Genomic DNA, 22,743 nt, shown 5'->3' with positions numbered 1-22,743 from the left:
ATTGTGTTAATCCAATACTTGAGTCTTGGAAATGCTAACCTGGGACCTAATTTTCTTCTTTACATGAAGTACAATCCATTCCCAGCTCTGGAGCTGCTCTCAGACAAACTGTCACCAAACTACTCCTGTAATTCTACACCTGAGGAATTTCTGTGTTTTCCCATCTGTGTGACTCACATTTATTACCACCTGACTTGGTGTTTTGCATCTGAATGGCCCAAGGGGGATCTGGAGTGTAATACAATAGCTGGGGTCAAAATACATTATAAAATTCCATTACTTTCTATCAACCTGTTGATGTGAAATCACAGATTCTGAACTTTCATGAAATTTGAGGCATTTGTCCTGGTGATGGATGTTCTGTTTAAGTCCCCTGCACTCAAGAAATGTAAATATTTAAGATATTATTGCTTCAACAAGAGTTGATTTCTCTACCCTCAAGTTACAGGTGAAGTCAAGCGCCATGCCAAGGATATGGAGTCAATTGGTATGAAAGCAACTGCTGGAACCTCATCTTCTAAACCTCCCATCTCACCCATGAGGTGATTTCCTAGCTCTCTTGGTACCCAGATGTGTGCAAATCACATCCCTGCATGTGTTAGGAACAGGAAATATTGAGTATCTGGACAGACTGCACAGCCACCTAATTTCCAAAATATTTTCACACCCACAAGTAAGAAAGTAGGCTCTGAGTCACAGATAGAAAGAGAAAATCCAGGCCAGAGCTGTTCTCTCAGCAAAAACGCAGAATGGAGAGCCTTTTAATTAAACATTGCATACCTGAGAGATTTCACAGCCTGTCCTGCCCTATAAAAGACAGCAGAGAGAGCAATGGGGTATTCAGAGGCTCAGCCCAAGCTCATCTGTGTGAGATCTGCAGGAACACTCAAATCCCAGACCCTGCCAGCACTGCTGGTGGGCTGTTTGCCTGCCAAGATCCCCAGGTAATGGCCAATAAAGGAGGACTGGGAGTTTGAACAGGACTGGGCAATGCACAGTGTTTGCATTGCTTATCTTGAGTAATCCATGGAATATGAGAGGGTTTCATTGCTATTCATGGCTAGCAAAGCCCAGCTTCAGAGTTGCTCTATAATGCTGAACTGAGCTGCACATTCATCAAATCCTTTGTTAACCTTCCTGGTCACTCTGGCTTTGTGTAATTGCTTCAGATTTTAAAAAGAATTATGATTAAATCTTTCCAGGTACTTTCTAATTTTTTCCCCTAATTTCAGACTGCTACTTTATCGTGTAGATTTACCCCTCCTCTTTATGGACACCAGCATTTTTTCCATGTTTTTTTCCACTTTGGCTTGTTTTTTCTGCTGTCTGTCTGCAGAAGTCAGGTGCTTCTGGCAGCTCACAGGACTGAAGGGATAAGGGGGGAAAAGGTTTCTGAAGTCCAAGGATGTCCAACACACTGAGCTGATGAGCTGCAGTATGTGTTTGGAAGATTGCCTTTCCACATGGCCACTGCTGGCAGCGAGGCAGGTTCAGCCCTGCCTGATTAGGTGCATAAGCCAGATGTGGATTTTGGGATCCATCTCCATTTTTCATTTTCCACTGCAAAAATATTAGGTTCCTAGTTTGTATCTGAGTCAAGGTACTTTATGGGCAAAGAGCAGCATGCATTGTTAACAAGTTATTTACTGGAGCAAGAGGGAAAGTTCTCCCAGGCATATTCATACACATGATGGATTTCAGTAAACTAAATATAATCAAAAGATTCTGCTTTAAAGGTAGTGCTTCACATCATCCAAGTGGGTTTTTTTCCCACTTAATAAAAACCAAGCAGACAATTTGGACTGGAATTTGAGTGACATATGAAGATCCTCTCCCTTCCATCCTCTTTAAAAATAAGTATTTGTCAGTGTCCTCCTCTCTCTGTGAATAGATTGTTGGTAAACAGATAAAACCAGAAAGGAAAGGACAATAAATTTAGTTCTCTTATAGACTCCACTAGGCTAAAGGGTATTTTCACTTCAATTTTAGTCACTTTGATTTGTCCAAGTCAGTTGAGCACATCACTAAACAGCACACGCCTTCAATGCTTTTGCCTACCAGTGGAAAGATTTCTTCATTAACAGCGGATTTTCCAAGGTGTTGAGCACCCATGATGACTTTATTGGGAGTTCCAGCAACGCTGGTTCTGTGGGATTCCAAGAGTAAATGCTCCCAAGATAAACATTGCAGGTAGGAAGAGAGTTGGAAGGCAGAATTTAAGCCAGAGTATAGAATAAGCCTGTAAGAAGATTGAGAGCAAAGGCAGGGGCCATACTGTGATCACATAGGCCTCTCTAATCCTATTGTAAGTCTATCTCTGAACATATATGCATTCTGTATTTAACACTGGCTTGATTCAGAGCAGCTCAAACCCCACGGGGAACCACAGCAAACAAAAACTCTGTGTTGTCTTACATCCTTATCAGATTGCTGGAGAATTCATGCCAAAGGGAAAGCCTGATTTGTCACAATGCTAAAAAGAACAGCTTCTTCCAGATAAAAAACAGATAAAAAGAAGTTAGTAATGAGCTCCTCGGTGCACATGATAATATAATTCACCTTTTTAAATATGTAAAAACACCTGCTGGCTTCAAGCAGACTTTTTAAAAGGCACAACATCAGAATAAATGCTCACAATCCAAGGGAATCCACATGCATGCCACAGGCCAGATCCTCTGCTGCCCAGCTCTGCCACTTCAATGGCCTTCACAGCTTCAGGGATGCTTTGCTAACATGCAGCATCTGAGAAGCAGACCTTACCTTCCAGTACTTGGAATGGCTGTATGAGCATTTGTCAATAAATTCCTCCCTGCAGCCCAAATGTCACTTTTTCTAAATTTGTTCAAAAGCTAATCCTTTCCTAAATGACAGGAATTGCACTGGGAAATGTCTCTCCAATTCTGCCCTATCCCAGGTGGGTATATACCCTGATCTCTGGGTTCTTTTGAGATAAACATGCCTCTTTTTTATTATTTTTTTTTTTCCCCTTCTCCACTATCGCTCTGCTACTTTTTACTCCAACAAAAAATGAAGAACTAACATTAAAAAAATCCAACTGCCTTTGTCCTGCTTTCACAAATGAGAATTTCGTCTTCTTGCAAGCAGTTAGGGAAGAGTCTTTATAAGACATAAATGAAAGACAACATGGTCTCATCTGCTAGATTTTATGGCTCACTGGGTTTAACACCGTATTTTACTCTGGCTCTACCACTGTCAGGTACCATGAAGTATAAACTTAACAGAGAAATGTAAGAAAAAAGAAAGCTGTGTAAACTGAAAGCTTATTTTGCATGATTTTACACGCTACCTCACATTTCATTGACAATATACATTTATCAGATGCAGACAAGCAGATCTACTGACATACATAATTCTTCACTGAGGCCATCTGCAGAATATTTAATGAGGAATGCCTTTCCTCTAAAGAAGTGTTCAGAGAACTAAAAAAGAAATCAATTTCATTCTCCCTTTCTCAGTCTCTAATAGAACTTCCCCATCTGTCCTGCCTGACATCTCTGTCAGCATTCCCATGTGTCCAGGGAAGTTTCAGCCCCCCAGTCCCCAGCTGGAACAGAGGGAACGCAGCACCAAGGCCTGCTGGAGAGTTAAAGATCAGCTCTTTGGCTGCCAAACCTCAATGGCTCTTTTCTGCACCACTGAAAAGCAATGAGGGTGCTTCAGTGAACATTCTAGGTTGTTGAGGTAGATGAATAGTTGAAGCTGCTTTTCTGGTACATCCTCTGTGTGTTGGCTGGCACCCTGCCATGGATCCCAAAGGCCCACGTGGCTTCTGCTGCAAGCTCCACTCAGATTATATTGGTTTTCTAGCTAAAACTTGAATTCCATTAAGTTACCAGAGTGATCCTAAGGCTGTGGATGAGGAAGAACTCCCTTAACAAACACATGTCCTTCCCTTTTCATTTGGGTTTCCCAGTCAGCCTCAGCCCAGGGATGCTCAGTGAACCATATCCTGAGCAGGGGAGATGTGCTTGAATGCTCCAGAGAGGGGAGAGACTGCACAGGAGAAGGGCTCAAAGGTAATTTCACCTCCACCACTTCTCTCATTTAGAAGGAAAGAGCCACCTGGACTTTGTCATGTCCCCAGAGAGCCACCTGAGCTGGAAAAGGGGGGAGTTTACCTGCAGGTAGAGATTGGCTTCCAGCACACTGCATGAAAATTTACCAGGCAGCTCCCAGGGGGACAAAGACCCTGTGGCTTTGCCCCAGGACAGCACAACCATGTATCTGTTACAGAGTACTTGGGATAACCAAAGTCATCAGAAGATCAGGAGGAAATCAACTTCCCTTCTCCTTTACACACCTTTTTGAGAATCCATTGCTTATGGCCACCACAACAAGCTGCATTACACCTTACAGTATAGAGCAGCATCTGCAAAGTATCATCCACAGGCCTAGGGATCTTGATGTTTAGCTCTTCCTATTTTATTAAAACACCATTTTGTATATTTTTAAAACACTGACAACTTCAGGGATAATCCATAAAGATGGGATGTGTGTGACACAATCTGATGGATACTCAACTTATATTTCATGTTTTCTTTCTCATGTCAGGCTCTGTCTGGCTGGTATGTTGAAATCTTTTGATTAAATCCTCTTCCTTCACTGCTTCCTTATTGAAACTCACCCTTTGTCTGGCAAAATTTTAATTACTACAGGACTGCATAACTCCATTCAGTGCTCTGATAATACCTCTGTGATAGGAGCAAAAGCAATTCCTAAGATAGAATGCAACTATAATACTCTATCATTATGTCTTCTTTTATGGCTCCTAGCACCCTCTTTATGGCTGCTAATATATTGTGGTTTCTGCCTTTCACGTACTGATTTCTGCTCTCCTTCACTCAATGTGTCCTTTTTCTCACCCAGAGAATTAACACCCTATCTCTGTAATCTCTTTCCTGCTCCCAGACAATATTGTAGGGAAGGTCTCTTCTCCTTGTCGTGTTATTCTTTCCATCTCTCAAAGACAGGGGTTTACACAATGCTCTGCATGTTCTGCAACACAATCAGCATCCAGGATGTGCTGGTCTGCTCTCAGGGTGACTGGGGTGCCTTCAGGCATGCTGGGTGAACCTAACCCAAAAGTCAGAGCAGGAATGCTCTAATCTTCAGAGGACTGAAGGAAAACTGAACTAAACAAGCTTAACTACACCTCCAGAGAGGAAAGCAAAGCAGCTTTTCCTCCCTCTTGGTTCTGCTGGGTTGCTGACTCCCATTGACATCAAGCAACCATTAAAAACAGACCAGGTTCTACTCCAACAGGACAGGTAGAATTTTAGAAACAAAATGTACACATACATTACCCTGTAATTCTGATTTAAAATTCCATTTGAGAATTAATAGCAATGGCCTCCCTTTCAGGCAGTCCTCTCCACTTCCACTCTCACAGCAGCTGTATTGGCTCACACTATCAAAAGCCTTAAGGGGAACAGGTCAGTTGAAAATCACTGCTCTGAGATAACATATTTCTACACCTGAGAAGCCAAAAAGCAGCAATTAAGCACAGCAAAATAAATAATTCAATAGCTAATTTGACCTGCCAGGTTGCAGAGTATTTTTTTATATCCTACCAGCTTGTAATTTAGTTTAGAAGAAGTGTCCCTGGAGAGCAATGCTGTGAGAGCCCATAAAATGCTATAGTATGATATCAGGCAAAAAGCCACCTGTAAATGGGCCACTATTGTTTAAAGAAGTTTTTTTGTTTTGTTGTCAGTCCTGCATATTTCATAAGAAAGTGATGAAGTCCTTCTTTGATTCTTTATGAATTAATCTGCCAACTGATTAGGCAGGTAAAGCAGCCATAGATTGGGAAACTAAATTGCACTGCAGGCACTTGACTTTTAGATGGAACACAAACCAAACAGAAAGCTAAATGCTCTTTTCTGTGGTAAAGGAATTGGCTTCTTTTTAATTGCCTCACAAATAATCCATAGACAGCTTTTAGTGCGAGCAATCCATGTGGCCTCTGAATACATAAATAAGAATTGAAAATGGGGGAAATATGCATGCAAGGTGCAACTTAGTGGGAGAACAGAACAGCAGAGCCTTAACAAGAGACTCCCACCTGATTCCTGAGTTTGTAGGGCTGTGGAGTGGGGGCAGTGCTAACCTGGTGGGAAAAAATAGAGCAGTCCAGATGGAAGGACTTCAGTTCTTCCCAGTCAAAGGAGATGAGATGAAAATGGAGATGACAGGCAACCCCCTGTGCACAGGTGGACAGAACTAAAACTAGGAGGAGTGGCTGGAGCAGGGGCTGAGATGGCTCTGAGCAGACACAAGGGCTGAGTGGAGAAAGAGGAGGAACACCAGCAGGGAACACTCCGAGCCCACAGGTGCAGCTCTGAAATGAAGGGGCACAGGAGGCTCCTGGAGCACGTTTCTGTCCCCACTGATCACCGAGTGCCCCAAGCAGGGCCAGAGCCAGGCTGTGACCTGAGAGCTCTGCTGGGAGGAGGGTGCACCAGGCAGGGGGCAGAAAACACAAACCTTTTGTCTTGGATATACACACTCATTTACTGAGCACTCCAGGTTCTTGCTCTGCTGATTTCAACCCTTTCTGACATTAAGACGAAGCAGTACAGTAAAAAAACAAACCCTAACAAACCCCAAAGCAACCACAAAGCCCTTTCCTGCTTACTGACACCACTGCTGATCTTCCCTGGGTACAGTACCTCAGTCAGATCTCAATGTCTTTATAAAATGATAACAAATTTCTCCTCAAGCCCCACAAAACTGCAGCTTGGGCAGGACAAGCACTGGGGACAGAGCATGCTCTCCCCAGTCCCTGATCCTGTCCCTGGGTACAGTACCTCAGTCAGATCTCAATGTCTTTATAAAATGATAACAAAATTCTCCTCAAGCCCCACAAAACTGCAGCTTGGGCAGGACAAGCACTGGGAACAGCACCCAGAGCATGCTCTCCCCAGTCCCTGCTCCTGTCTCATAGCTGGTATTACCCTAGATGAATGTCTGAAAATAATCAAAAGATCTACTTGCTTTAAAAGCAAATAAATAAATTAAACCAGCTCTTAAGCTTCTAGAAAATTACTACAGCTGCTATTATAATCTAACATAGTCCTAAGGAATAAAAATGGGATGATCATAAAACAGGTGCACTACAAGACTTATTTTATTGCATCTTCCATTTTATAAAGATATTCATGAACATATAAAAATAAACACTCTACTCCTTTGCAATTAAGTTTCTCTCTAGTTGTAAGTACAGCTATTTTTAGTTTTAATTTGAGGATATCTCCCAGAATTGCAGAGCATAATCATTTCCACCATAACTCTGCATCATCATTATCAAATACCAGCCTATCTTTGGAAAATGCATGTTTTACATGCTGAAGGTCCCAGAAGTCCTTTTGCAGCTGATGGTACAGATCAGCTCCTACAGTCCCAACTTCCAGTAATGCCAAATATTGGCCACCAAGTGGTGCTACAAAGGTTTATTCCAAATGCAGTTATGGCCCATTAAACCAAAAGGGGATGGGGAAAGTCATGCTAATTTCAAGCCCTATTAAAATTGCAGGCAATAATTTAATGTTTCCCTCAAATGTAAATGCAAGAAAATTTATGACGAAATCAGATTGGTATTCAAGTTCTGAGAAGAAATGATAGAAAATGACAAGGAGGTAAAAGAAGCACTTGAAATCCTCCAGCCCAGAGCCTCCTTAATGGTGTCTCCCCATCTGACTGCTTTGGGATTTCACACCCATTGTGGTTCCAATTAATTCTCTCTCCACAGAGCCGTGCTAGACCAGGCACAACAGCTTTTTTATGGTCTTGCAGCCATTGCAGGAGCCTGTCAGCAATGCTGCAATAATCAGGAGCACAGTTCAGGAGTGCTTGCTGAGGTGATCCCTGCAGCTGAGCATAGCCCTCCCTGAGCCCTGCCCCAGTGCCACTGTCCCTGTGGGCACAGCCAGCACTCACCAGCCAATGTTGAACTCCACGTGGGCATCAAAGAACCCCACCACAGGGGATGTTGCTGCTTTCCAGCCCTGGATCCTGGCTCGGATCAGCCCCTCGCGTTTGGTGTTGCGCACGATCTTCACCAGGCCTGGGTACCTCTTATGGACATACTGGTCCAGGTTAAACTTCAGCTCAACTGCAGGACAAAATCAAAACACACACAAGCTTTTAGAACCAGAAAGGCCCTACAATGTTGTGTTTATTCTGCAACAGAAAGGGAGAGGAGTCTTTAAATAATCCCAAACCCTTGGTGAGTCTGACAGATACAAGCCCAGTTCTGCAGCCAAGGCGTGGAGCAGTTCCAGGGGTTTCAGCCCAGAGAAATTCCCCACACACCAGAGACTTGCCCAGCTTTAATATGGCCTGATGGATTTGAGTATCATGTTGAAGAGGTAGTTTGTCTACATATTTTTAAAAAATTACTATTCTGATTCTCTGATGATTTGCATTAGGTTACAACAGGCCTCTGGAAGAGCAATTCTGACCATAAGCAAGTCTAACATGCCAGTCTGGTGATCTTTTTTTCCTGATTTATGTTATTCAGTAGGAGTTAGAAAAATAACCTCAATGGATTTTGGGTCAAGATGTAATTCAGATCACAATTAATTTCCCTTAATTTTCAGGGTTTTCCCTTAAACATAATTAAGATTCTTCAATACCAGGCTTCTTTCCTTTTTAACTAAATGGATATTGAAGATCTCAAATAGACTTCTCTTTTGTTCATTTTCAGGCATTCAATCACAGATGGAGCAGAACTCATTCACCCTTGTTCAGCTTTCATTTCAAGAGGCTTATAAACAGGCAAATTACCAAAATGGTCTCTCTCTATTTTTTATTTTAAATCAATGTAGTTTGGTAATTCATTTACACTGCAACTTATTCATAAAGTGGCTTTTGCTTAAATGTCTTTATCAGAAAAACTAGTAAAAGCTTCCAAGGCATTAGCAACCTCATTTTTCTGATCTATGTTAGACAGTAGAATCATTATCATTAGAATCAAAGACTTGATAAATCTCCAGTTATTTAGAAGAGTGGCAGAGAAAAGCCATATAAGAGTTCACTGAGAAATGATGAGCTCAATTCTCCTCAGGATTGCCTTGACTCCAACACTTTGCAGTCTCACATAATTACTCCACAGGTTACACTGCCATAAATGAAATCTGAAATGCATAAACATTTTCTTAAATCTATAGGTTTGGAACTTAATTTTGTTTGAGTTATCTCTTCTCTCAGCTCTTCCTTCTCTTCAGGGATCTTGAAGAGCAAGAGCAACTCAAAACTGAAAGAACTTAAAGCTATTGATCTGAGGAGGAAATGCTAAATTTTAGGCTTATTGGAAATAAATATGATTTTAGAAGATGAATTAGTTCTAGAAGTGTAATGTACAAGTTTAAACATGACAACACTAGTCCCTTGTATCCTGAGAATCTTCTAACATGAATGTATTGTGAAATATGCTGATAATAGCACCCTACGTGCTCACCAATATTTGGATTTTGGATTAAATAATGAAGAAACAATGTACTGCCATATAAAAGAGTAGCAATTATCTTTAAAGAGAATCTGTAGCCTTGCTTTTCCTTGGCAGCAGAATTTAAACTTTTATTCTAATAATGATGATATTCCTCTGGATTTGGAGAAAAGTGTCCTGTTAAGATTGCCTACATAAATGCCACTCATTCTGTTAGGATTTCAATGAAATCAACAGGCTTTATCCACATAATGTTTATTTGTTATACAAATAGTCAATATTTACTCACAGCTTTGTTCAAATGGCTCAATCAACCCTCTGATCAACAAACACATTTACATTTCACACCTAGAAATCACACGGGGCACCGTGCTTAGAGGCAGAGTGACAGCAGCTCACCATTGTCGCTGTTGTCATCCACCAGGATGATCTCCTTGAGCAGGTGGGATGGGGTGTGGTTCACCACGCTGTGCACGGAGCGCAGGATGACTGAGAGAGCCTCGTTCACAAAGATGAACACCACCGAGATCTGGGGCAGGTCCTCTGGGTAGGTCATCTGCTTGCACCTGGACAGAAAGACACAATTAAAACCCAAGCAGCCACTGGCAGGCCAAACAGACTGAAGAGCATCCTCCTCTCCTTGCTCTCCATCTGCAGACTTTGTCCTTTCTTGATACTTGAGGTTTTAGCTTTTATGTTTTTCAGATTCTGTGCTGCTTTGGTGTGTAGTTCTGAGCTCCATAATAGGGGATGGTGAGCTCTCTTCACAGATTAAGGAGACAAAACAATTCCTTCTCTAGCTGGAGGCCAAGGAAAAATTATCTAAATTTCAAGCCCAAGAACATAAACAATGTGGACTGAAGAGAGAAAAACAAGAAGGATGAGATTTCATAAGCTAAAGCTCTAATTGAACAATTAATTCCAATATGAAAATGGACCAGAACTTAAAGAAGTGAGAGACCTTGTGACCAGTCATCCATTTGTGACCATTTTGGTTCACCTTGGGTGTGGCCCTGGCTGGGCTCTTGTGGTGCCCAAGGTGGATCCGTTGAGGCCTTCTAATAATCCCTGTTTTATTCTTTAGCTTCATCTAGCCTCTGTTCTAGGTCAGCCTTCACAAGGCAGCATTCTAACCCCAAGGAAAGATGTGGTAAAGGCTAAAAAGAATCAGCCTGGTTAGGAGCAGGCCTCTCCATCAGCCCAGTGTAAAACACAGGGTGTGTGCATGCACACAGATTTGTAGCAGCTCTTGTTCCCTGTGAGGTTAAAAGCACCTCTTGAAAACCAAAGGACTGTCAATGACTCTGCTCAAAACAACCTGGAGAAGGCCAACAATGGCACACCCTGGCTGTGCTCCACGGGGAACCTCCAGCAGCTCTGCTGCTAACTCACAACTGCAGCAGAACTTTAAAACCAGCATTTGGCCAAGCAGATTTTGCATTTGCCCACAGAGAGAGCGCCTGCCACCCTTTCTGGCTGCCCAGTTTGTGCAGTAGTGACAAACACATGGTGGTTGTTGTTGTACAGGCCTGCACTTGCTGAATTATCTGCAAACAGGTCTGCTCCCTCTCAGATGTTGCCTTACTAGGCTGCTACATCCTCATTCACAATTTGCTTTTGTGCTGTTCACTGATAGATAAATTTTACCACAGACCATTTTGAGAAGAAAAACTGAGGCCTGGAGAAGTTCCACAGCACAGAGCAGAGCTGCTGCTTCCCAAGTCCTCAGCCCATGCCCTTCTGTAACATCACATTGCCTTATTTCAGTGGGATTCTCTCCCATTAGCAAAGAGGCTAACTTTAAAAACTACCTACCTGTTCTCACAGTCAAAAAGCCATCCAGAATTACCATAGCAATTGCTGAACTTGCTCTCTAAAATACTGCTAATGATATCACAGAAAATGACTTCTCGTGCTCTTATCAAACTTTGTGACCTCTATGCTCATTACTTTGGCATAACAATCACTTTTTTCCCCACTATCAGCAGTCATGGGGATAGGGCAGGTGACAAATGCTTGACTGCTGAGTAACCTCTGGAAGTCAGTTATGAATTCTAGTAAAGTGTAATTATTCATAATTCCTGATCCCAGCACTATTAGCTCAGAGACCTGAGCACTCATCATTGATTCCAGTGCTACCATAGCTACTTACTGGCAGCTTGCTGGTGGCCTGTGCCACACAGAGGACCACTGTGTAAAACTTCTGGCTAAGCAGCATTCTTACACAGCCTAAAAATATGCCTGGAACAAGGAGAGAGGTTTTCAGGAGGCATGAATGTTCTGACACAGCCCTCTCTTTTGAATTTCTCTTTTGAATGCAATTTTCCTCTTGAGCACACTGACTTATCAAAGAAGTGCATCAGGAATACTGCAGTAACAGGAAAGAGCCATCAGCTAAAAACATGGACCTTGCAAGATTTCCTGTGATGAGGGACATCTTTTACCTGGCAGCAATTTTCTCTAGAGTCCCACACATCCCAAATTGCACCTCAGGAAACCAGACCAGTCCCCAGGGAGGGGGGGCACTGCTGGTGCAGGTGAGGCAGAGGAGGGAGCCCACCCCAGGCCATCCTTCCTCGTGGGGTCCTGCAGCAGCACTCAGAGCTGGCAGGGAAGGAGGGGGGGAAGGAAAGTGTGAAACCCATCTGTGATGCCTCAGGTTTTAGCTTTTATATTTTTCAGATTCTGTGCTGCTTAACTGTGTGGGTCTGAGCTTCACATTAGGGGATGGTGAGCTCTCTTCACAGAGTAAGGAGAGAAAACAATTCCTTCTCTAACTGGGGACCAAGGACAAATGATCCAAATTTTAGGCCCAAGAGCATAAACAACTTGGACTGAAGAGAGAAAAACAAGAAGGATGGGACTGCATGAGGTAAAGCTACAACTGGACAATTAGCTCCAATATGCAAATGGACCAAAGCTTATAAAAGTGAGAGACCCTGTGACCAGTCATTCATTTTGTGACCATTTTGGTTCCTCTTGGGTGTGGCCCTGGCTGGGCTCTTGTGCTGCCCAAGGTGGATCTGTTAAGGCCTTTTAATAAATCCCTGCTTTATTCTTTAGCTCTGTCTATTCTCTGTTCTAGGTCAGCCTTCACAAGGCATCATCTAGAGACAAAATAAGAGGTTGTGGCACAGGAGGAGGAATTACAGCAAGAATGAGAGGTCACTCAAAGCAGCACTTACTACAGAAGGGACAAGCAATTAAAGGAAAGGTGGGACCACCACAAATGTCCAAAATAGAGAGGCATGTGTGGAAGGACTGAAGTTTCCTAGGAACAGTCAGGGAACCACTGAAATACTACAACACCTCAGAGAATTAGTAATTTTGCTGAACGTTTCTGAGTAAAAAGTATTTGTTTTATTGGCAAGTGAACTGAAACACCTGGGCACCCAGCCACGAGTTCCTGGTCAGACTGATAGGGTAACTACAAATGGGACTAATTCCAGCGCATTTCTGTCATCCTCCCACTTTCATTCTGAGAAAAAAATTATCTAATTCTAGCTTTAAAACCAGCACACCTAAACCATAACCTCCTAATTTTTAACTTATTTGTTCTTAATCACTTTAAATCAATGCATTATTGTCCCAAGTGTGGCTCCATGGCCTTGCTGGTTCACAAGACTTTTCATGCCTTAGTTCTCAGTAATTACTAACAGTGTGGGGCATCAGGGACTGCTTTAGATAAAAAGCTGGTTTGAATTTCTTATTCCATCTGGATGAAGTAATGCCTATCACTTCTCACTGCAACCTTTGTCTTGTCAGTTCTTCCATTTTTTTTCTATTAGCAGGACATAGTTGAAAAACTGCATTTTGACAGCATTTGGAAAGAGCACTCCAAACAAAATATATTGGAATATCTCTGGTAGTGCCACTGCAACATGAACACCTAGATGGGAAAAAGCAAACCTCAGAATTTAGCAGTAGTTTAAAAGCTGTCATAAATTTATTTATTGCATTGAGGATGAAGAACAGCAAAAGCAGCTGTCCAGCTGAGCACTTTCCAAAGCACAGCAGTGATTTAAGGGTTTATTTCCTGCAGACTTCAAGTCAACCTTGAACTCCTAACTCCTTAGGTCACTTCACAAAATGAGACTGATGTGCTGAGGTAGTCAGGAGAAATTACTGGTCCTCTACCAAACACTTGTGATGATGTTTGAGAGCATGAGCAATCCCAGTTAAGGTGTCTTTCCTTAAAAATCAGTGGGTGCTTTAAGTGCTTTGCTGGATTGTCGCCGAGTTCTTCCCAAAGTGTTCTCTAATTAGACACCAGCCACAGCAATTTACAGTTAATACTTCCTTCATTCCAAGAAACTCTAACCAGAGCTTGACACTCCCAGCCAAGCAGTGACATTAGCAAGCCTCACGCTGCCGGGGCACACCCATGGCTGTCACCTCAGCCACCTTTGCTCAGCCAGAGGCTGACAAGGGCACTGCAGAGGGTCAGCCAGTGCAGCCTGTAAGCAAGGGACACCAAGAGTGACAGAGTTCTCCTTGGAGCAGCCCTGGACTGGCCCTGGAGGAGGAAGCAGGGGACAGTTCATTATAGAGGAGAAAGGAAGGCTGTAACAAGTTTGTTGACTTCCAACAAGCCAAAGGGCATCCTTGCAGAAAAGGGCTGGAGCAGCAGCCTGGACACAGAGGAAATCATCAGGCAAGAAACTTAGGAGCTGATGATGGGGCAGCTTAGCACAAGACTAGCCACTTGTATTATTTCTTTGGTGAAGAAAATTACCAGAATGAAAAGAAATCAAACTGTACAAAATGCACTAGCAAGGCACACCTTCATAATCTTTCAGCCCTACTGCCAACAGAACCATAGTAAGAAACTTGGAAATAATCCCTTTTCCAGGCCCGATGCTGTGCAGTGCCTGAGTGTTTAAAGCTCCCAGTGCTCTGCCAGGCTAGGGAGCTGGATCCCACCACAGTCTCCACTTCTCTGCACCAGGTCTCACCACACTGTGAACTGTGTGAAGAAGAACACTTTCAGCAATTGACAGCTGAAACCTAGCCTTGTTAACATCCAACACTCCTGAGTTTGGGAAGAATTGAGTGTGTGTTTGACCTCTGTGGTAGCTAAAGATGGTGAGAGCTGGGCAGGCACAACTTACATTCAATATTCCTGTGATTTAAATCAGCATTCAGAACTGTCAGCAGGAGGACCCACAGAGCACAACCAGCATAGGAGCCCAGGTCTCCAGGGCACACAGGTACCTGGGCAGGGACACACTGCTGATGTCTGCAGGACCAGGGATTCCAGCAAAGGCTGACAATGCCATGGCTAACTAATCACTGCCATGGGCCAGCTGAGGATGGATTAGACCTGATATGTGAAGCAGCCCTGCAGGCTCCTTTCATAAAACATGCCAAGCATCAAACCTGGGGCATCCTGCTGTTGTCTTGGGAAAGGTCTTTGAGTGTTCTCATTCTGTATTTGCCACTGCAGAGCTTGGCTGGCAACCCAGAGGTATTTCCTTTCAGATAATTTTTCTCTATTCTAGAGATGATTTTTACTCATTCATTCCCTTACATTGAACTGGCTCCTTAAATGAACATTTCCCAGCCAGCCTCCTGAGCCCAACTGTGAGAACTGTCTTGCAGGCACAAGAAAACAGGAAAAGCTCTTTGGCTGGCAAATCAGAAACTTGGGGAAAAAAATTATGTACTAACATAAAAAGGTCATAGATCAGAAACTGGGACATGAGAAAACAAAAGGTACTCAGCTGCACATGAACCTGCTCATGGCAAGCTTGTAAGCTTGGAGGCATTAAAGGGAAGGAAATTTTCTTCTGTCTGAACCTCCATTCTGTGATAGATGTATTTACTCAATTTGTATTTGATCCAAGAGAAACACGTGAAGTTCTCTATTTATCAGCCTGCTCTTACAGTCCATTTGGGTTGCACTATTTTTTGTGAAGGACTGTCACTGCAGCCATGCAGATAGTTCAGTGCATTACCAAAATAAAATAAAAAAAAAGAAACATCTTCCCTGCTCTATTTCCCCTGCCCTTTTTTCCTGTCTGCAAACTTGCTAAACTCCAAAAATGAGTTTTTTGCTTGCAGACCTTAATATACTGAGTTTGGAAATGGATTAAGCAATGCATTTAGAGATTTCTGACAGCTTTACCCTTCAGGAAGAAATGCAAACAAAATTAAAGCTGCTTCATGAATCTTTAAAGTGTTTAATACAAGATATGTTTTTCCAATGAACTACTGGGATGGAGATGACTGAAGGTTTCTCTCCTTCACAAACTTGATGAAATTGCTGGGCTTGAAGAAACAACTGCAGTTCTGGCAAAAAAAAAATCCCTACCTCTACATGATCTGTACCTTGAAAGCTTCAGAATGATCTATGTTCATGTTTTATAGCCACAGCAGGAGAACAAGTTGGAACAGCTCCTTATTTGGTACACGATCAATGAAAGGACAAAGATAAATATTTTAAAAGATTATTGAGCTCTTTCTCTTTAATGCTAACAAATACTACTTTTAATCACCAGGTCAATATGTATTTTGAGCCCTGTTAAACCAAAGGCTCAGACTAATCTTACCTACATGGGTGCCTTTTAGCACCTAAATGCTGCTGTGACTCCTATAGGCACAGACGATTTACCACAGCTAAATCACTAAATTTACTGTCTAGCTCAGTGCCTGATTTCTTTCTCCAGAAACCCACTGAGGCTTTACAGCTAGTGCTGGATGCAATAGTAACTTTTGAGCTGCAGAAATAAACTAACATTACCTTCCTCTTCCACACTGGCATGACAGAGGAGACGTGACAAGCTGCAAATGCCTCGTTCCCCAGCATGGGATCCAGCTGCTGACCAGTCTGCAGCAGAAGCAGTGACAGGCCACAAAACTGATTAGCTTCATGGATCATGAATCTGTCAGCCAGAGGCTCCAACTCCTTCCTAATTAATTCTCCTTCTCAGCAGAGGATGTTAACTGTATTATGGCACAACATTCTCTTTCTGTTGAGGGTGGATTTTCCTGCCCTAGCCAAAAACTCAAATGGAAAATTTTTGAGTTCAAGGCTTGTTCTTACTTTCTTCCCCTATTTTGCAGCTCAGGGACATTTCTTAATGTCCCTGAGCTTAAGAACACATAACATAAACTCATTTCCTATATATTGATTATATATTCAAATGTATATTAATTTCCTAAGAACACATAATATAAATACAACTCTGTAAAAGAGAGCAGTGGTGCTCTATGCACCTTAAGAAAATCAGCACATTGTTTTTACAAGTAAGGCAAGAAATGAGCCATTTTCAGAAAAAGCCTTGAAATTATAGTGATAACAGAAGATACCTTCTTCCCAGTGTGTGGTCCTTATGGAACAGCCTCCAATTTGAAATATCCTACAGCAGAAAAATCAACACCTTTTTCCTGAATTTCTTTGGAGAATTGCAGGTACAAGATACAGTGCAATTCTTGTTGGTGCTGCAAGTCTGAGGAAATCCACTAAAATAACCTTTTCTCCATCTTTTCTCATATACAGTGATGCTGATGATAATTTTCTCATAAAGTGAGATCTTAAATCTACTCCATACTTGGGAATTCCCACCAGCTTTTTTCACATATTTTTTCTTATTTTGCATCTGAAAGTCTAGAAATAAATCCCCTACACTCATCAGAAAGAAACTAGGCCAAGTCCTTGCACCTGAGCTAACCTCATACATTTCCTGGATCAAGGAAAAATGTCTTTTCATGTCAACCACAAACAAATGACTGCAATGTGCAATGAGTTTTCCAGAATACATCTGGTCATGGGAATTTCCCACATTCCCAGGCTGGACAATTGGATTTGATGTCTGTAGGATTTGCAGACTGAAGAACAGCAGCAGCCTTCCTAAAATAATTATTTTTTGTACCTTAGGACTCTTCACTGTCCTATTTTCTACAGGAAAGACCAAATTTACAGTAATATTTTTATGAAGGAGAGAGCCCTTTCAAGCTGGACACAGGTAGGTTAAAGCTCCCCATGAATTTTCAATAACACACATTGGACAAGGGTTCCCTGAGAATGACAGATTTGTTTTTTGTCTTTTTCCTTTCTTTTAAATTCCAGGCCAGTACAACAGTGACTAATTGCTCTGCTCATAAATACCCAACACATGTTTGTGCCTTTTGTTTTATAACACGTTTGCTCTATTTGGTTTAATTCCTCCTTTCTCTAAGCAAATTATTTTTATATTTATAGTAGAAAGCCCTGAGAACTGTCAATCAGTGACTGATAGCACACTATATATGCATAGTTAACATATGCAGCAAGATGACTCTACTTGTAGAGAATATTAACCCTTATATTTAAGATTATTAGACTCTTCAAAAGTAGCTGCTGCACACATAAAATAAGAGGCCTTCTATTTCAGTGAGCTATTTCTGGTTTTCCTCAGGCAAACAATACCAGAAACATGCCATTATGTCTAATACCCTTATTGATTTATACATATAAAAATGCTAAAACTAGTTTCAATCACTTTTAAAACAAGCCTCTTTATTAACATGAAAAATGGCTCAAAGCTCGTGCTCACATCCTTCTGTAGTAAAAAGTCTTTGCCTTTTTTTTTTTTTTGGTAACTTAACTTGAGTCGCTAATATGTTTTGAAATACCATCTGTAAAAAATTTCCACTCTATCCCCCAGTGTGCCTGTCCGGATCTGCCTCTGGCTGTATGCATGCTGCATCACAAAGCATTAGGCTCATTGGAAATTAATGGTGAGGCTGAAATCTGCTTTCAAATGCTTTCCAAAAATCCCCAAAGAAAACAGATCCCCTGTGCAACTTTATTTTTAATGGTGCTGCACTTAAATTTAAGGAGGAGCTCAGCTAAATTCCAAGTGACATGTATTCTGCCTCGTTTTAGGTGATTAAAACAAATGGCTTGTTTAGTGATTCTCAAGGTTTTGCAAATATCTTTGCCTCTGTTCCAACTGGATTCTTAGCTTGCATCCTTTTAAAGTAAAAACTAGAAAAGAATTGTCTTTTAAAAAAAGCCATAAAGGCAATCTTAGAAAATTCTGCTTTGAGATTGGAGAGCTCTTTGAAGTGAAATATAAAAATTGGTGAAACTGATGAAACTGTATTAAATAAAGGCCAAACTAAAGGCATTGTGTCAATTTGATTTGAAGATCTTATCAGAAAAATACATTCAGGAAAACACCACCATTTGTGCAACTTTTTGAAAACTACATTTTGGGAACCACGTTGTCTGCAGGGAGGAGAGAATATACACTCTCATTTCAGCTTTGCCAAAACTAAGATCTCGTATTTCAAACAGGGAAGGTTCACAAAGAGAACATCTTTCCTTCACCCAGAAAGCCTGAAGATGTTTTCCAGGGTGCATTCACATAATGGCTGCTGCCCAGTGTCCCCACTCCTCGTTGCTGCCACCAAGGGTCATTGCTCTCCAGCAAGCCATGTGAAGCCATTTGCTGCACTTCCAGCAGTGGCTGTTAGCACTTTTCCCATCAAAGAAGTGCTTTTCCACTCAAGGTGATGCATCAAGATCCCAAAAAGGTTCTTTGTGGCAAAGGATAATTAATCTCAGCATGTCTTCAGGGGCTGAGATGGTAAGAGCCCAGATACCCAGCAGCAGGTTGCCCATCTGAAGGTGCCACCTCCTCTGAAGCTCCTCTCCTATTGCCTACTGAGGCCCTGCCAGACATCATGAAAAACAGTGGAATTGGTGAAATCAAAGGAATTATTTTCAGTAAATAATGCATAAGAGTAAACTCACCCTTTTCCATTTGCACAGAAGAGTTTGCTGTACCTTTGAAGTTATTTGTTATTCAGATAATAATATGTAAATACAGGAAGTTATCCTTGACTATTAAAAATGTACTGCAAGGATTTAACATTAAAAATTCCAGATACTTTTGTTTAATTTTGACTATCTCTCTGCCTCAGCTGGTGTTGCTGGTGCTGGACAGAGGCTGAGTATCAGAGTGTTACCTGGAAATGTAGGGCAATAAAAAAGTTTTCAAGGTAACTGCTGCAGAGCTCTTCATGAATTTCATTAAGGGTTTGCTGTCACGTTGCAGTGTAGTGGTAAGGAGGAGAATAGAGGAATGCAATATTTTTCCACTATCACTTCAGCTAACAATGTTTTTTATGGTCTTGGGAGGATATACAACAACGTTTGGCAAACAATCCCTTCTTTAATAGGCTCCAGTGTATTTCACAGGGGACCAGCTTTAATCTTTGGTCAAATTCAGTTATGCAGCAGAATGTTTCTTTCTACCTATGTACAAATATAGGATATTTGGAGGAGTGAACCACCAAATGGGAGGTCAGCCATAAACTGGATAAACTCCACCACTGCCTGCCAAAATTGTAGTGAGAAGCTCTTTAATCTTGGCTTGTCCCAACCGCTGCAAGGCTGGTGTAGCCTGGAAAGGTAATGCTCCCCTGGTAATCACAGCACTTTTCTGAGGTGGTGCACAAGCTCATTGGACTAACCAGCAATAGCCTTGAAATGTTTGAACAGTAGTCACGGGCTTCCTCCTACTTTAAATGATCAATTCCTATCAGAGTAAAAACAGAAGCAAGTTTATGGTATGTGGGAGGAATTATGGTTCAAATAGAGCAGTGTTCCAAGAACAAATGCATAAAGAACATTGATTTAGCACTGAAAATGGGAGTATTAAATCCACGATGTTTAGATGCTTTATATGGGATTGAGGAGAGAGCCTGGTGGCAGCAGCAGAGTGTTCATAAAAAGTCTGAGTCAGGCAGAGAGGACAAAGGAAGGTGCATGTGCTGTGTGTGGGTAGGAAGCTGCCTGACAATCAGATGATGGAGCACATCCAAAGCTCTCCATGAGCTCTAGGTCAGGATCCCATAGGATAAATCATTAGGCAAGAGCAGCCAAATCCTGAAGTGCAGATGGGACTTTACTCTCCCTACATCTTCCCCAGTGATACTTGCAGGGTCGTTCTTTATGCATAACAACCACTCTGTGAAAAGTCCTATTCAAGGAAGGCACCTAAGCTTGTCTTAACTTCACTGAGGTAATTCACACACTTAAAACTAGGAACATATTTAAGTGCTTCATTGGACTAGAGCCTAATTGCACTTTTATAGCTTTTGTTTAAATTAAAGGCTAGTTAGAGGTGAACAGCACAGTATTCGACAATTTCATGCACTTAGAAGTTAAATGTTAACAACAGTTCCCTTCTACCTATTTATATTGCTTCAGTTTGTATAATTTGAGAAAACTCTTGTGATTTTATTTGGCTTTGGTTACCTTCAGAAGTGAAAAAAGTTTTTAAAAATCCAGCCACATTTACTGTCTAGCACACAGCTAATACCTAGAGCACACACTTTATAACAGCAAAACAGTGCAATGCGTGGGGATTTTTTATATTTATGAGCTTTTATCCTAATTTGAAGAAAAAAACAGGTCAACATGTGCTTGCTTTTCACTCAGGTTGACAGAAATTAGGCACACGTCCTAGACCAGGCAACAAACTTAAAGTTGTGAATTTGAGCAGGCCAAGGACACTCAGAGCCTTTTCCTGGCTCTGAGATTTGGCCATTGCAGCAATTCACTGCTCCTGCACTGTTCCTGCCCAAACCAGCCTGCTGAGAAACTACTTCCCTCTTCACTTCATGTTGTCTGGTATCTTTTCCATTTTGTCCACAGACCACAAGCATTTTAAATTTGCATCCTCAGTGTTTGCAGAGTTAAATTGATTTGCGACCACAGAGAAAGGCAGGAGTGAGTACCCTTACCTGCGTGCCCAGCAATCCTGCCCTTCCTCATCCCTCATCTGCAGACACACACATTCAACCAGATCCTTCCAGGCTGTTTGCTCAGCCCTGCACTTAGAGAAACTTTCCCCCCAGTGCTTCCACAGATTCCCAGCTCTGTCAGGCAAAGGAGGGGGGTGCTCCTCCCTGAGCAAACAGAACACAAATTCCCTGTCTCTTGGTACACGGGTTAATAACTCCAAGGCAGTAAGCCAATGGAGTAGCTAGAGGTCAAGCATTTGTTTTCAGGCAGTGTAGAAAATACAGGAGCAAAGCTTCAATGTCATTTTTATCTTGGGTTTCATGTAAACTTCACCATGACCCTCTGGGAGAGCTGTGTCCTTATGAAACATCCACGGCGGGAATGAAAGCTTTCTCCAGTCACTGAATGAGACAACTGCTCACTTTGTGGATGGAAATAACTAAAATTTATGCCTTTCCTCTGAAATTTTAGGGGTGCAGACTAACTTAGCAACAACACCCCAGGGTATTTTAGTACACTGTTTTAATTATTATTGCTGCTATTAATATTCCACCATTATTCAAGTCTGAAGTACTGTGTCTGCCTGAGAAGTGTTTTTCACACCACCCCAGAGGCCAGCCCTCTGCTGGGGCCTTCAGAAGACAAAATGCATAAATGCAGACTAACAGAAGTCTGGTAGCATAGAATAAATAATATACTCACCCCCTGCAGCAAAAAAGAAAATAAACTAATTAAGGAACTATTTGACAACCTAAAGGCATCTAACACAGGTAAAATGCAATTCCAGAGGGTTTCTTTTCTAGAAGCTGAGAAACAGGGAGCTTGTGCAGAAGTAATACACAGAGATTATATCTCCAGTAATTTAAAGCTGCCTAGAGCCTCACTGATAAATCCTGACACACTAACACCACCTGAAATTGTGGGTGCACTTAGACCAAGCTCCTTTGGTGCTGCATTCAGCAAGGTGGCCTGGGTTGACTGTGGTTTGGTTTTGAGACCACAGCAGAAGGTCTAGAAGCAATGTAATAGAAGACAAGAACATTTCAGAAAGCAGCAGGAACAGAAAATAAAGTCCTTACACTTCAATATCATAAAACTTTCAAACAGCTTAACTGGCAGGTGCTGTTTCAGAGAATCCAAACCTTGGAAAGCATCTAGATCAAGCTAACCAAGACAGGCAGCTAACATTTGCCAGCCTGTATCTGTCAGGTACTTCTGGCTCTGGCTACTTTTAAGAGTCTCTCACTTTTATTAGCACTAAATTCACTCAAAACAGGAGACACAGGCAAAACAAGCACGAACTGACACTATTAAAATGAAACACTGCATCAACCTGGAGTTCACAATTCAGTTTTATTTCAGACAGAAGAGTAAATTGTCTGACATTTTGGCCTGTTCATGTTTTTACCACAAAGACACAAACAACAACTAAAAACCTTGAGGTTATGTGACCTGAAACCTTGACTTTCTAGACTGTGAAACATATCCAAATAAAATAAGAACTCACTAATTTTTAAAGCTACATCAGGAAGAC

General features: G+C 41.8%; 1 protein-coding gene across 1 annotated transcript in view; it reads right to left on the bottom strand.

Moving 5' to 3' along the window:
- The window catches only part of GALNT9 (polypeptide N-acetylgalactosaminyltransferase 9), a 132,973-nt gene that overhangs the window by 75,556 nt on the left and 34,674 nt on the right, over positions 1–22,743 (bottom strand). The window contains exons 3-4 of the mRNA XM_039724811.1: positions 9,869–10,035; positions 7,960–8,134 (exon numbers count right to left, since the gene is read on the bottom strand). Of these exons, the coding sequence (XP_039580745.1) occupies positions 7,960–8,134; positions 9,869–10,035 (342 nt within the window). The remainder of the gene's footprint in view (positions 1–7,959; positions 8,135–9,868; positions 10,036–22,743) is intronic.

This window comes from Passer montanus, unplaced genomic scaffold (genome assembly GCF_014805655.1).
Source record: "Passer montanus isolate IOZ18808 unplaced genomic scaffold, ASM1480565v1 scaffold53, whole genome shotgun sequence".
Lineage (NCBI taxonomy): Eukaryota > Metazoa > Chordata > Aves > Passeriformes > Passeridae > Passer > Passer montanus.
This window is presented reverse-complemented; position numbering and strand designations above follow the sequence as displayed.